The sequence below is a fragment of the Gymnoscopelus braueri genome (assembly GCF_963280865.1).
Source record: "Gymnoscopelus braueri genome assembly, chromosome: 10".
NCBI classification, from domain to species: Eukaryota; Metazoa; Chordata; class Actinopteri; order Myctophiformes; family Myctophidae; genus Gymnoscopelus; species Gymnoscopelus braueri.
In genome coordinates, this window is record NC_137611.1 from 15,416,497 (window position 1) to 15,432,065 (window position 15,569).

The window sequence follows — 15,569 nt, forward strand, 5'->3', positions numbered from 1 at the left end:
AGGTAGTACCCACTTAAAGCCCACATGGGCAAACCCAGTTAGGACCCACCTCAGTCCCACATAGAGTTGCCTAGTTGGGGCCCACCTAGTGCCCAGGTAGGACCCACCTATAGCCCACATGGGCAACCCAGTTAGGACCCACCTTGGTCCCACATAGAATTGCCTAGGTGGGACCCACCTAAGGCCCAGATAGAACCCACTTATATCCCACATGGGCATCCCAGTTGGGACCCAAGTGGATCCCGCTGACATTGCCGACATGGGGCCCATATGGTTTAGCCCACCTTGAAACCATATGGGACGCAATGGGCGTGCTGGCTGGGTAGGCTGGCGTGAAAGTGTCTAATATTTAGAGAAATTGAGTTTGAAATAGGGAAGTAGTAGTAGAAGTAGTGAATTAGCAAACTGGAGATTTAGTGATTTAGACAGAATGTTTCCTTTAGCCTCATTGTGTGCTAATGCACGCAACTGTTAAGGCAGGTTTAATTTTTGTTGTGTCTCATAACATCCTTTGTCCGTAAACAACATAGGCGACCCGTCTGTGCCTTGACTTCACCCGGCCCCCCGCCCCTTTGCCTGCAGTGTGTGTGTCTCTCTCTCACACTCACACACACACACACACACACACACACACACACACACACACACACACACACACACACACACACACAGCCCAAATTTGGAGTCATATGTTGTCTACTGAGTGACATCACACGCTTGCCCTATAAAGGTGAGAAAACCACTCATTTAGCTGCTTAACGCACAGACAGTCAGACACATAGCATCTCCACTGTGAAGACCAGAGGTAAGATTATGTTCAGGATTTTTAAAGTCAAGCGCCGTGAAATCAGCACCTGTGTGCTGCTGATCGCCACGGCGATGCTGTTGGGTTTGGTTGGGTTGGCTGTGACTGATGATCCGGACGCCTTCTCCTTCATCAAAGAGGCCTTCACCGTCACACCCCAGCAGGCTCAGCGGTTCACCAACTTCAAGTACCTGCTGGACCATCCAGACGTGTGTTCTGGAGAAGACGTCCATCTTCTCCTCTTCATCAAAAGTGCCCCTGCACACGCGGACCGGCGGGTGGCCATCAGGTCGACCTGGGGCAACGAGGCGTACATTCGGCGCTCCAAGGGGGTCACGGTCAAGGTTCTGTTCGCTTTGGGAGCGCCAAGCTCCGGCAGCGTCCAGGAGGATCTGGAGCGCGAGGACCGCCTCCACGGTGACCTGATCCAGCAGGATTTCACGGACTCGTTCCGCACCCTGACTCTGAAAGTCATCATGCAGTTCCGTTGGGCACGCCAACGGTGCGCCCATGCGAGCTTCGTCATGACGGCCGACGACGACACTTTCGTACACACTCCTAACCTGGTGGATCACCTGCAGGACGCGGCCCAGAGGAACGTCACCGACCTGTGGCTCGGCCATGTGTGGCATGGAGAGAGGCCCATGCGAGACAGGAACAGCAAGTACTACTTGCCCTACGAAATGTACCAGTGGTCGACCTTCCCCGACTTCACGTCAGGTAATGGGTACGTGGTTTCCAGGGACGTAGTGGAGAAGATCTACCAAGCCACGCTGACACTCGATGGTTCTATCCACATGGATGACGTGGTCATGGGGATCTGTGCCAACATCGTGGGCGTCACGCCACAGCATCATGACTTCTTTAACGGGGGGTTCAAGGCGCCCTACCACCCGTGCATTTACAGGCAGATGATGAACTCGCACGGTCATCACGGCCAGGACATGTATGACCTCTGGAAGGCGGCGACGGACCCGCAGGTCCAGCAGATCGCCTCTAAGTCGGACTGCAAGTTGGTGAAAGAGGCTCTCCTGTGTAAACCCAACAGGGGTGACCGTGACACCTACCCGTGTAGGGCAGCCTTTGAGTAATTGCGAATCAGAATCAGAATCAGAATCAGAATCAGTTTTATTGTCACATCACAGGTTTACAAGGTAAAAAAGTGGGTGAAATTCTTTTTTGTACATCGTTCCCATCGCAACGTTAGTTTCCATAGAGTTGGGTTCCACCTAGGGCCCAGGTAGAACCCACCTAAAGCCCACATGGGCAACCCAGTTGGGACCCACCTCGGTCCCACATATAATTTCCTAGGTGGGGCCCACCTAAGGCCCAGGTAGAACCCACGTATAGCCCACACGGGAAAGCCCAAGTGGGCCCATATAGTTCAGCCCACCTTGAAACCATATGGGTCCCATGTCAGCCCCACATAAATTGCCAAATTGGGGCCCACCTAGGGCCCAGGTAGTACCCACTTAAAGCCCACATGGGCAAACCCAGTTAGGACCCACCTCAGTCCCACATAGAGTTGCCTAGTTGGGGCCCACCTAGTGCCCAGGTAGGACCCACCTATAGCCCACATGGGCAACCCAGTTAGGACCCACCTTGGTCCCACATAGAATTGCCTAGGTGGGACCCACCTAAGGCCCAGATAGAACCCACTTATATCCCACATGGGCATCCCAGTTGGGACCCAAGTGGATCCCGCTGACATTGCCGACATGGGGCCCATATGGTTTAGCCCACCTTGAAACCATATGGGACGCAATGGGCGTGCTGGCTGGGTAGGCTGGCGTGAAAGTGTCTAATATTTAGAGAAATTGAGTTTGAAATAGGGAAGTAGTAGTAGAAGTAGTGAATTAGCAAACTGGAGATTTAGTGATTTAGACAGAATGTTTCCTTTAGCCTCATTGTGTGCTAATGCACGCAACTGTTAAGGCAGGTTTAATTTTTGTTGTGTCTCATAACATCCTTTGTCCGTAAACAACATAGGCGACCCGTCTGTGCCTTGACTTCACCCGGCCCCCCGCCCCTTTGCCTGCAGTGTGTGTGTGTCTCTCTCTCACACACACACACACACACACACACACACACACACACACACACACACACACACACACACACACACACACACACACACACACACACACAACACGGAGAAGTTCTACAGAGTTCGAATGAATTAATAAGATAATATAACAGCGTATCCGCGCGCCTGGTGTAGCCGGTATCATTGATAATCACTTGGATCTAAACAAACGCGCTGTGCGCACCACGCATACGCTCGCTATGAAAAGTCTGGTGTAGATCGATCGGCCGTGTTGTGCCCCCCCCCCCCCACCCCCCGAGTATTTTTTTCTCTCCGTGTCTGTGTCTCTCTCTTTTGTAAATCGAATGCTAAAATTGCCATTTGAATGTAGTTTTAAAAAAAAAGATATATATTTTTTAATGTAATTTTAATTTTATTATAGTATTATAATTTTTTTCCTGACCTACCAATGCGAAAACAAATGCTTTCATCATGTTTCCCCCTATAAACGTCACTTGAAAGTTTTTGTTTAATAGTTATCACAACAGCGAACGCTGAAAATCACACACACATACACACACACACACACACACACACACACACACACACACACATGCTCTCCTTGTCTCTCTCTCCCCCTCCCCCTCCTCTCCTTGTCTCTCTCTCCCCCTCCCCCTCCCTCCCTCCCTCCCTCACTCTCTCTCTCTCTCTCTCTCTCTCTCTCTCTCTCTCTCTCTCTCTCTCTCTCTCCGTGCTCACTATCTCGCAGATGATTGGCTGTTCAAAACGGAACACCCGGAAGTAAATTGCGAGCTGAAATATAGAGCACTTTATGATTATTATAAAAGGAGACACATGTGAAGGTGGAAAATAAAATAGAAGTACTTCTATACTTTTGCATGAGCGATTTTTGTAGCAAGTTGGGAGAGAAGTGGAGCAGTGCTTTGGCCGTGAGTAGTACCTAAGAGGTTGAGGTTCCAAAAGGGACACCTCTCCATTTGTGTTGTGAGATAATCAAAATCCAAAAAGTAACCAGTAACTAAAGTTTTCAAATAATTGTAGCGGAGTAAAAGTACTATATTTGCCTCTGAGATGTAGTGGAGTAGAAGTAAAAGTATTGAAAATTGGAAATGCTAAAGTAAAAATATGTCAAAATGTAACTTTACACCACTGCTTAAGGATCTTTTTCGTGACCACCACAATGTTAAAAATGTCATTTAGATAGCATGTTATTTAAACAGATGCTAGGTTCATTGTTTTTACCTGGTAGCCTATAGTTTCAAGGTACGGTCAGATTTCTATTTTGCTAGTAGCCTATGTTGTTTTTAGATTGATGCTAGGTTCTTGGTTTACCTGTGATCCTATAGTTTACTGAGGCACTACATGTGATTACCTTACTTTTTTCTTCTTTTTCAAAATTTTTATCCCACGATTTTGTAACCCATTTTTCCACCCAGTGCCAATTGCCTATAATCCCGGGCGCTACTCTCCCTCTGAGAGAGAGGAGAGCCCAGAACTGAGCTCATGCCTCCTTCAATGCATGAGGAGCTGGCAAGCCGCTTCTTATCACCTGACAGGGGGGGAGTTTTCCCGGTTGGACGTGGCACGTGGAAGGAACACGTTATTCCAACCAGTTCCTTTCCCCTCCATCAGACGCCCCTTGCTTATTGGGGTTAGAGGTAACCTCTGGATAAGAGCGTCTGCTAGATGCCAAAATTGTAAATTGTAAATGCTACAGAGTCAAGATATTCTATGGGCCAATGGACTCATATCCTAGCCCTACAGTATACACAGTAATAAGCTATTCGATCGCATTCATCACCGATCTGGTATATATACACGGTACATTTTGACACTATGAATGCTGTAAGACAGTGGTGTTCAACCTTTTTCACGTCAAGGACCCCCAAATTGACACATATTAGCCCACGGACCCCCTATTCAAAAGATATTCCAGGGACTCAACCATTTTCATTTCTTGGGGGTCCCAATCTATACACTGTATCATCATAGTTAGTTTTTATTTAACTCTGAGAGTGTACAAATGGAACCAAATGGACCCGTTAGGGTCCATTTGGTTCCATTTGTACACTCTCAGAGTTACAGACACATAAGGGTGAATTTAGTTCCTAACTATTAATTTGGCTGGGGACCCCCTGGAACCTCCTCAAGGACCACTGGTGGTCCCCGGACCACTGGTTGAAAACCACTGCTGTAAGATATACTGTTGTTGGTAAAAAAACTATTGTACATTCCTCTACAATGGCGTGTGTGCAAGGTCTACACGGCAGGGTTTAGAAACATGCAGCTCCTTGGCGTGTGCGGTCATTTTTTTGGACGTGCATCCAGTGTCTATGGGTGGTGGCTCCATTTTGTTGGTGGCTTTGTTGAACACGCAGTAAGCGTGGTCGTGCATTTCCCCCCTCCTCGTTGATGGCAGGAGAGCCTGTTTGATTCCCTCGGTATGCATTAACCGTGCATATTGCATGACTGCTGGTTAGCGCATCGTTATGTGAGTGTGTGTGTGTGGATTGGAAGTGTGTGTGGGCTCACTGTCCCCATGTGTCTCGGCTGAAAGAATGGAGGGGTGTCGAGCAGAATGCCATGGTGTGGCAGACATCCAGGATTGTGTGATTTGCTTGCTCTTTCAGTGTGGTGTATAGTTGTTTATCTCTCTGCCTGTCTGTCCTCCGTTGATCCATTCATTATTCTTTTAGATTTATTTCTCTCTCTTTTTCCCTCTCTGTCTCTCTCTCTGCCTGATTACCACTTAGGCCTCATATACTCTGTTGAAGACGAATACTTAACCCTTTAAGACCGAGAACGCATCTGTGTCATTTTAAGATTTATTTGGCTATTCAAAAATAGCAGATGTACAAGCTCATAGTGCGGCACAGAGTGGCGCGCCATGAGCTTGTAGATCAGCTACTTTTTGAAAAATCGTGAAAATGTGTGCAAATCTTTGAATATATATATTTTTAAAGGAACATTTTTAACTCTGTTACAACTTCTGGGGGTCCCTGGAACAAAATATTTTAAGATGGGGGATCCGCGGCCAAATACATATCATTTTGGGTGGTCCTAGACATGAAAAAGTTTGAGAACCACTGATCATAGCAACATTTTTTTTTTTTTAACTGTTAGGATTTAGACGTTTTTAGAATCCCCCCAGAAGCAAAGATTTGAGTAAAAAATGTTTGCTTTAAAAAAATATATATATTCAAAGATTTGCACAAATTTTCATGATTTTTCAAAAATAGCAGATCTACAAGCTCGTAGTGCGGCACTCGGTGCCGCGCTATGAGCTTGTAGATCTGCTATTTTTGAATAGCCCAAAGAAATCTAAACATGACACAGATGCGTTCCCGGTCTTAATGGGTTAAAAAACTCAACTTTTTGCCTACATTGACATGCCCAAAAATAGGGATCTCAGGTTGACACTGAAAGTGGTACATCTTCTGAAATTTCCATTTGCACGTTTTGTTTGTGAACGTGTGCAGCTTGTTCTTTCTCACACAGCGTGTGAATTTGTTCTCCGGCACATCGACCTGCCGTATCGCTCACTTTGAATGTCATCTTCACCGCATGCTATCACCTCTTTTTTTTAAAGCAATTGGCTGGTTGTTACTACAGCAGAAAAATCTGGAATTCAAATAAAAATTGCCAGCTGTACAGTTCAGTTTAAGCTGTCATTTAACGTCGCCGGTGTGAAGGAACGCAACAAAAGAAACAAAACAACCCCCTCCCCCCCAAAAAAAAGAGCTAATGGAAATCAAAGAGCTGACAGAGCATGAAATATTGAAAATGCAAATGTGTTTCTGAATTCAATTCCATATTATTGTGTGGAGGACAGGGTGAGCGTGAGCTTTTGTTGCAAATGACTCTCTGAGGCTTGACTGCAGCTAGTGTCTCTCTCAGTCTCATACAGTATTTGTGCACGTGTGCCATTGTGAGGAAAATCACTTGATGCCTGCCTCCCTCGCTCTTTGTGTGACTGTGGGGTCGTCTAGAGCTCCGTACTTAGGCCTAACTTGGCCTATATGTTGGCTGAGAACAACCGATTAACTGAAAAATGTCTTTCTTGTCTTGTCTTGTCTTGTCTTGTCTTTACATGGTGGCTCTGCAGGAAGTCTAGCCAGGGGTTGGTCTGTGTGTGTGTCTGGAGGTATTATCTCGTGAATCGCCGGTCTGATCAGCACCAGATTTCTTGTGTCACTGCTGTAGGCCACTTTAAACATTTTCTTCATTGTCTCCGCCAGGCCGAAAGGCATGGCGAGAGTATGTTTTGCACCCTGTCCGTCCGTCCGTTTGTCCATCCGTCCGTGGGTCCGTCTGTGTGTATGTCTGTGAACAGCTAATCCCCGACACTGTTAGGCACTCCCTGGATGCCAAAGCCAAACCTCTGCCCCACATTTTTCAGATTGGCCTGTTATAGCGCCACCAGGAGGCCGATTTATAAAAAACAAATTTGGGGATATTTTTTTAATACATTTTGAAATATTTAACTGTAATTTCATAATGGAAGTCAAAATGGTTAGGATCAGGCTGAAACATTGCCCAAATTTGGAGTCTTAATGTCATAGACGACTGACGTCACAGGGCTGCTCACGTGAAGTCAGAGACCCACATGGGAGCCACGATGTTCCCAGGTGGATCCCGAAATCTAGCCTGGCATTGGCCAGACTGATAACGTGCGAGTATGAGAAATCAGAAAATGATCGGGCCAATCAGTGACTGCGCTTCAACTGCTGTCCGTACAACAGTGAAAAGCATCACAATCATTTTCTGATTTCTCATAGTCGCTCCCTACGGGCCGAAGTCCAGATTGATCCCGGGGAGGAACGTGAGAGTGAATCCACGTTGTCAGTCTGGCCAATGCCAGGCTACCCGAAATCCACATGATTTGATTAAATTTTTTCTTTTTCTTTTTTTTAGAGGAGCCAATTATTCCCCCCCCCCTTTTCTCCCCAATTTAGTCGTTATGCCAATTGATTCCTCATCACACACATTTCGGTGTTGTCACTGCTGTCGTATCCTACTGATGTAGGGCCTTCGTCCTACTCCTCCCTCCCAACACTCCCCGCTGACAGGTGCCGCCCCAGCCCGTAGGAGTACGTGCAATGACCGATATTACTCTCCCCGCCCGGCTTCCTTCCCCCGAAAACGGGCCAATTGTGTTCGTGTTGACGCTTGTCAAAGCCGGATGCACCACGGTGGATTTGGACCCACAACCTCCGTGGTGGTGGGCACCCAAGCGTCTATTTTAGTTACTTTCAACGGTAACACTGACCAAGCATGACTTATAGCCTTTAACCACTTTCTACTCGACGTCTTTATTTTGGACATGGTCAAATACAGGTGAACATTTTCCAAAATGTTCTTAAAGGATCTACACCATGAATTTAAAAAATAATAATAATATTTAATATCATTGTTTATGTCCCTCAAACGTTTTTTCAAAAGGTTTGAGCCTAAATCAAGCCTCAGATATACTCATTCCAACTAACTTCTCTCTGGCTTATAAAGCACTTTCACCTGCAATACCACATTGTCCTGTTTGGCACGGGGCGCTATTGAGCCAGTTTGTATGCACGTTATCTCCTGGTTCTGTGTGTTTTCAGTATTTTTACTCCACTACATCTCAGAGGCAAATATTGTACTTTTACTGCACTAAAATGATTTGAAAACTTTAGTTACTTTGTAAAACATATACATTAACCACTTCAACCCTATATACTTTGGCTATTAGAAAATAGCAGATATACAAGCTCAGCTTGTAGAATGTAGAAAGGATTTTATACATTTGGAAACTTGTGAAATGGTACATTGTGCATAATGAACCCTTTTACTAGTACTTAAGTATATTATGATGCCAATATTTTTGTACTTTTACTCAGGTACATTTTTAATACCGGTACTTTTACTTGTAACAGAGTATTTCTACATTGCAGTATTGATGCTTTTACTTAAATAAAAAGTGTGTGTGTGTGTGTGTGTGTGTGTGTGTGTGTGTGTGTGTGTGTGTGTGTGTGTGTGTGTGTGTGTGTGTGTGTGTGTGTGTGTGTGTGTGTGTGTGTGTGTGTGCGCGTGCGCGCGCGTCAAAGCGTGCATGACTGATGTTTACCTACAGCAGGCCCCCGTGGGGCATCGCGGCACGTTGGCCTCCATCTCCTCTGAGGCCTCGCCTCGCTCCGGGCGCCAGCCTGCTCACACAGCCGTGATGCTGCCAAGCATCAAGTCACCTGTTAAGACCCACTGGAGGAGGAGGAGGAGGAGGGAGAAGAGCCTTGATTTATACGTAGTTGCACATCGTGCCTCGCATGGAACACAGCCCATCTACAAGCTTGTAGATCTGCTGTTTTCCGAGCAAGACACCCTGGGGAGGGAGGAGGGGAGGAGAGGGGGAGGGCGGGAGTTGCACTCGCAACATGCAGAGCTGCCTGTGATGCTGAACTACTGTAACTGCTGCCAGCTGTGTGTGTGTGTGTGTGTGTGTGTGTGTGAAAGAACAACAGATGACACGGTGCATCACATCAGCGTTGCTCCCCATCCCGGGACGGCATGCGGAACGAGCCGGTGAGCGGAGGATGACAGACAGGGAAACTGAAGAGGACTCGGATGTCAGAGGGTGAAAAAAGAAATAATAATAATGCCACCCTCTCCCACCACCCACCGCCCCCCCCACACACACCACCACAAACAATTCCTCTTTTCTTTCTTTCTTTTCATGATTGTTTTACTCCCAGGAAAAGTTTCTAGGAGTGTCCCCTCTACAGCAGGGTTATGTATTAACACTACATCTGTATGACAAATGACACATTTCACCTCTCTGTGTCCCTTTGTCCTCTCTCTCTCTCTCTCTCTCTCTCTCTCTCTCTCTCTCTCTCTCTGTCTCTCTCTCTGTCTGTCTCTTTCTCTCTCTCTCTCTCTCTCTCTCTCTCTCTCCCTCACAATCTCTCTCCCTCACACACACACACACACACACACACACTCTCTCTCCCTTAAACTCTCTCTCTCTCCCTCACACTTTCTCTCTCCCTCTCCCCTCTCCCTCACTTTATCTCTCCCTCTCTCTCTGTCACTTTCTCTCTCCCTCTCTCTCTCTCTCCCTCTCTCTCTCTCTCCCTCTATCCCCCCCTCCCCCCCTGTTCTCCCACATGGCCCTATCTGTCTTCCTCACAATACCCCTTTCTCCACGGCGAGAACAATGCATTTTGTTCTCTCCTCCACCTCCTCCTTTCTCTTCTCCTCCTCCCCATCCCTCCATCATCTCTCTATCTCTCCATCCGTTTGTTTGGTGATCTCTGTGACATCTGTGCCATGCCAGGGGCACGAGGGACAGAGGGGCGGGGTGGGGTGGCAGGGGGGGGGGGGGGCACAGGCCCTGCCATTGTCCCCGGTTGAACCCACGGAATATCAATAGTGTTTTTCTTGAGGAGGAGCGCCGAGCGTTGGCCAGTAACCTTTAGGTTTTGATGATGTCAGGCTCCTTTTAGCGCCCTTTATAGCCCGGCCTCTCTGGTGAGTTAGCCCTTTAAGACCGGGAACGCACCTGTGTCATTTTATGTTATAATTATTTTAAGAAAATAGCAGATCTACAAGCTTGTGGCGTGGCACAAAGCTTGTAAATCTTTTTTTTTAATTGTGAAAATGTGTGCAAATCTTTGATTATATATAGAGAGATTTGTAACTCCTATCTTTGCTTCTGGGGGTTCCTGGAACAAAATATTTTGAGATGGGGGTCCGCGGCCAAAAATATATAATTTCGGCGGTCGTTGACATGAAAAAGTTTGAGAACCACTGATTATAGCAACATAAGTTAAAAAAAAAAAAAAACTGTTAGGATTTAGAAGACATTTGTAGAATTCCCCAGAAGCAAAGATTGTAGTTACAAATGTTTGTTTTAAAAATATATATATATTGAAAGATTTGCAAAAAAAATCACGATAAAAAATAGCAGATATACAAGCTCATAGCGCGGCACTCGGTGCCGCGCTATGAGTTTGTATATCTGCTATTTTTGAATAGCCAAAGAAATCTAAAATGACACACAGATGCGTTCTCGCCGGTCCTAATGGGTTAGTGAGTTAGGACCCTCTCCACTTCAGAGCACAGAGCCTGGACTGTACCAGGCTGTGGGTGAGTCATGGTACCCAGTGCCATCAACTCCATGAACACCAATTGTGGACAAGAGTTGCTTTTTTGGGCTGACGCTGGCACAACTCTGAGCATTCAACGGTCCAAATGGAACCCAATCAGTGACGGCTCTTTTTGAGCAGGGGCAACAAACAATAATGAATAATACTAATACGACAAACGAGATTCAATGATCCAACAACGTATACAAAGATCATTTATCAGCATTATCCATCAAGTATGATTTTATAGTACGGTTTACATAGAAGTCAGTCAATTGTCTTTCACACATTTATGTATATTTTATTTATTTATTCCCTAATAGGAGCCCCCCCCCATCGGGTTTGTGTGGAGTATACAAACATATACAAAGATCATTTATCAGCATTATCCATCAAGTATGATTTTATAGTACGGTTTACATAGAAGTCAGTCAATTGTCTTTCACACATTTATGTATATTTTATTTATTTATTCCCTAATAGGAGCCCCCCCCCATCGGGTTTGTGTGGAGCCACCCCCCCCCCCCCCCCCCCCCGGTGCCGTCACTGAACCCAATGACCTTACATTAACACTGAGGAGTTTACTGTGGAGCAGACAGGGTTGCATTGCTCATGGGACGGCCTTGCACGCCGTGCAGGAACCTATTTGACCAGGAGCACACGCATGCAGGCACACGCATAGATTTAAAACAACTTTAACACATTGCGTGCCAATCGCGTAGATTTACGCGAACCTAAATAACAGCGCAGCGTGTCAGTCGCGTAGATCTACGCGAAGTGGTCTTTTTTTTTTTTCTCTCTCGCAGTGACACATTTCATTGTAGCACTCCCTCGCAGTGACACATTTCATTGTAGCACACCGGAAACGGAAATGAATGTCAATCGAAGATTTTCGTTCCCAAGCTCTAAAGCTTCCGCTAAATCGCCATTATCTCGGTGTTGTTTTTCTCCGCGCTGAACACTGTTTAATAGAAACTGCGACTACTGCAAAATGGAATGTCGCCGATTGAAAATGTCTTCTCTGGGCCACTCACACAGCTACCCTGTGTGTCTAAAAACAGTTGAACGCGCGATCATAAGGTATTTAGCGAGGTCTGTGGCGGGGTGAAAAAAACTAAAAAACAACAATAAATCGCTGGCAGTGGTGAGTACATTATGATATTAAACTCTGGCATGGAATGTGTTAAAGGGACTACACCATGAATTTGAACTTTTCCTTATTTTTTGTGTATTTTTGGTCTCCCCTACCTCTCTTCTATCCCCAAAAAATACCCCAGTTTGAGCACTCAGGCTTTCACAGCATATCTGGGGTTTTATGTAAATTGGTCTCAAAACAGGCCAAACTGATTTAGCCCCGAAAGTGACGTCACTAGCGGTACAATCCCTCCCGTTTTCTCAGTTCCAACTTAGAAAAAAATAAATAAAAATCTTCTTTTTTTTCCTGCTCAGAACCAGGAGATAACATGCATCCAAACTGGCTCAATAGCACCACGTGCAAATCAGGACAATGTGGTATTGCAGGTAAAAGTGCTTTATAAGCCAGAGAGAAGTTAGTTGGAATGAGTATATCTGAGGCATGATTTAGGCTCAAACCTTTTGAAAAACGTTTGAGGGACATAAACAATATGATATTAAATATTGAAAACATTTTTTAAATTCATGGTGTAGATCCTTTAAATTCACACCTCACCAAAGCTTACAAAGGCTCCGGACTCACACCAGGTAAATTAACATAGGAATGAGCCTCTAGTCTAGATGCATATCAACTGTCCATTGTGTGACCTGTAGTGTAGGTGTTAAGCGATGTACGCGTCACGTCATTCAAATACAGTGCAACCACGTTCTAATTCAGCATTGCAACACTGGGAGCAGATAACATGCGTTATGAGTTTTTACCTTCATGTGCCATGACAACTATGATCTGTTGAACCATTTAAGGCCTATATACTTTGTCATATGACGAAATAGGAAAACGGCAAGATTCAAGATTGCTTTATTTGTCATTTGTTTTCCATCTGCAAGCAGTGTTAGGAAATAAACGAAATTATGTTTCTCCTAGTAAAAGACAGCAGAATTCATGAAAGAACAAAAACAAACAGTGCAGAAACATACCCTATCGACCTGAATAAAAAGTCCTAAAAACTAAGAATTCATGTTATAAAAATAAGCATACCCATAATAAGCTCAAAATGTGTCGCAATCGCTTCCATATCTGCTACAGTATGTCTGCTGTTTGAAATGTTGTAATATTTTGTCATATCTGTGTCTATAATGAGCCCCAAATCAGGGTTCCAGTGGTTAATGCATGTTTAACCCTATACTAGTCTCCTGGTGGTGCCTCGGGTCCTGAACCAATCCGAGTCCTATATTGTTATTATTACGACCGCTCATTTTCCTGCTCCGGTGACGCTAATGTCCCTCTCCATTGTTCAAAGGCCTGGCGGCGCAACGCTCCACAAGTGGGTTCCGGGTGTTTAAGAGGCCTCTTTATGATTGGTTTATGATCGGCGGACGGTTGTTTAGCTGTGGCGCACACTGAGTGGCTCATACTTAAGGGCCGGCGACTGTGGCGAGCTCTATTGGATCATTGCTCCTGTCATTAGCCTTATGACCATAATGTGAACTGGCCTCTGTTTGTCTCTGTGTGTGTGTGTCTCTCTCTCTCTCTCTCTCTCTGTGTCCTGGTGGCTCTCTCTATCGCCTCCGTTTCGGAGTTTGCTCTCTCCCCTCTCTCGACCCACAACTATAGCCCCCAAGGCAGTTTTTCGAGATGCTCCACATTCAATAGAAAGCCTCCGCTCGCTCGCTCTCCCCCCAGAAGCCCAAGAAAAGACATTCCTCTTTCTGTAAATCTTGCCAAGTCGCCCGTGTGATCAGGGCCACACTCAAGGCTTTGACAGATGTGCTAAAACATTGCCGGCAAATTATACACGGATAGACTTGACAAGATCCCTTAAAATCTACGAGTTGGGATGCATTCCCAGACTCCGATTATCCCCGGAGTATTGGAGACATGCTCAGCACGGTCTGTTCCGTCGAAGACAATTCAAAGTCAAAGAAAATTACCATTTCACACACACACACACACAGAGATAGAAAGAGAGATGGAGAGAAAGAGAGAGAGAGATGCTCCATAAATTCTTTCGGGTGCTTAATGACATCGCCCAATATACAGGAATGCGGCGGAGGTTGCTGTCTAACCCCCGTGGGAAGCGGATTTGACAAGTCTTGCATAGCCAGACAGGTGAGAGAGTCTCATTCACATGTTAGCTCAACCTCCGAGGTACTTTGCCTATTCCCGTCAAGTCTAATAACCACAATCGATCTGAAGACTTGTCCCCCTCGATATCCCTAATGTGCAAGCTGATGCGCTCATGTATTATTTCAGCCACATCCTTCGGAGTATGGCTCCGCGAGAAGACTTCTCTCTCTCTCTCGCTCTCGGGGAGTTTTCCCTCGGTGTACCTTTGCTGCACCTCTCTGTCTACCTCTGCCTCTGCATAACCCATTTAGATCGGGAAAGAATCTGTGTCATTTTTAGATCTGCTATTTTTGAAAAATCGTGAAACTATTTGCAAATATTTGAAAAAATATATATATTTTTTAAAGGAAAACATTTTTTTTTCAAATCGTTGCTTCTGGGGTTCCCTATATTACAAAATATTTTGAGATGGGGGTCCGCGACCAAATGCATATAATTTTGGGGGTCCTCGACATGAAAAAGTTTGAGGACCACTGATATAGAAACATACGTTTTTAAGAAAAAAACTGTTAGGATTTAGAAGACATTTAGAATCCCCCAGAAGCAAAGATTTGAGTTACAAATATTCGCTTAAAAAATATATATATATTCAAAGATTTGCACAAATGTTGATGATTAAAAAAAAATAGCAGATCTACAAGCTCATAGCGTGACACTTGGTGCCGCGCTATGAGCTTGTATATCTGCTATTTTTGAATAGCCAAGGAAATCTAAAAATGACGCACAGATGCGTTCCCGGTCTTAATGGGATAATTTAGCAGCCGATCATCTCTCTCTTTTCTCTCCCCTACATTATTACTGGTGCCGCATCATTGGCGGCGGAGGGAACGAGGGCCTCGCTCTCTCTCTCAGTCTCTCTCTATATCTATCTGATCCAGCTCTCTGCCTGCCAAAACGCTGCAGCCACACATGCAGAGAACCCCACTGTCACTCGGTTTGGTGGCTGCCTGGGCCGTTTCTTGGGCGCCTGCCCACTTTCCTCGCACCTGCCAAGCTCATAAAGAATCCCCCTGTTTCTCTCTGGGGGGGGGGGGGGGGGGGGCCTGAAGGCAGGATCTGCCATAATCGTTAAGGATGTCGCAATTTAGGGGAGTCCTAGCCAAAGCTTAGACAGTTGACGGCCCGCCAACGACTTGGCAGATGGTCGTTGCTTGTTCCGCTGATCCATCAGTGGGTTATTTGAGGGAGGAAGATGAATGAGGGGCTCGCCGGTTTATCACGAAGCCGTTAAGACGGTCCCGTGCTGTGGTTTAGTCTGTAACTAAAGGTGAAACGCAGCAGCATTCCTGTTGCACAGGGGGGTTTCTCTCTTTTGCAGGAAAATTTCACTAATCTCAA

General features: G+C 45.7%; 2 protein-coding genes across 2 annotated transcripts in view; both read left to right on the forward strand.

The window, feature by feature from the left end:
* lig1 (ligase I, DNA, ATP-dependent) overlaps window positions 1–15,569 on the forward strand; it is a 228,321-nt gene that overhangs the window by 123,364 nt on the left and 89,388 nt on the right. The gene's annotated exons all lie outside the window — the stretch shown is intronic.
* On the forward strand, window positions 814–1,896 carry LOC308093386 (lactosylceramide 1,3-N-acetyl-beta-D-glucosaminyltransferase A-like; the record flags this gene model as incomplete). The annotated part of the gene is made up of 1 exon (XM_080439722.1): window positions 814–1,896. One exon carries the CDS (start codon window positions 814–816, stop codon window positions 1,894–1,896), a length of 1,083 nt encoding a protein of 360 aa, XP_080295848.1.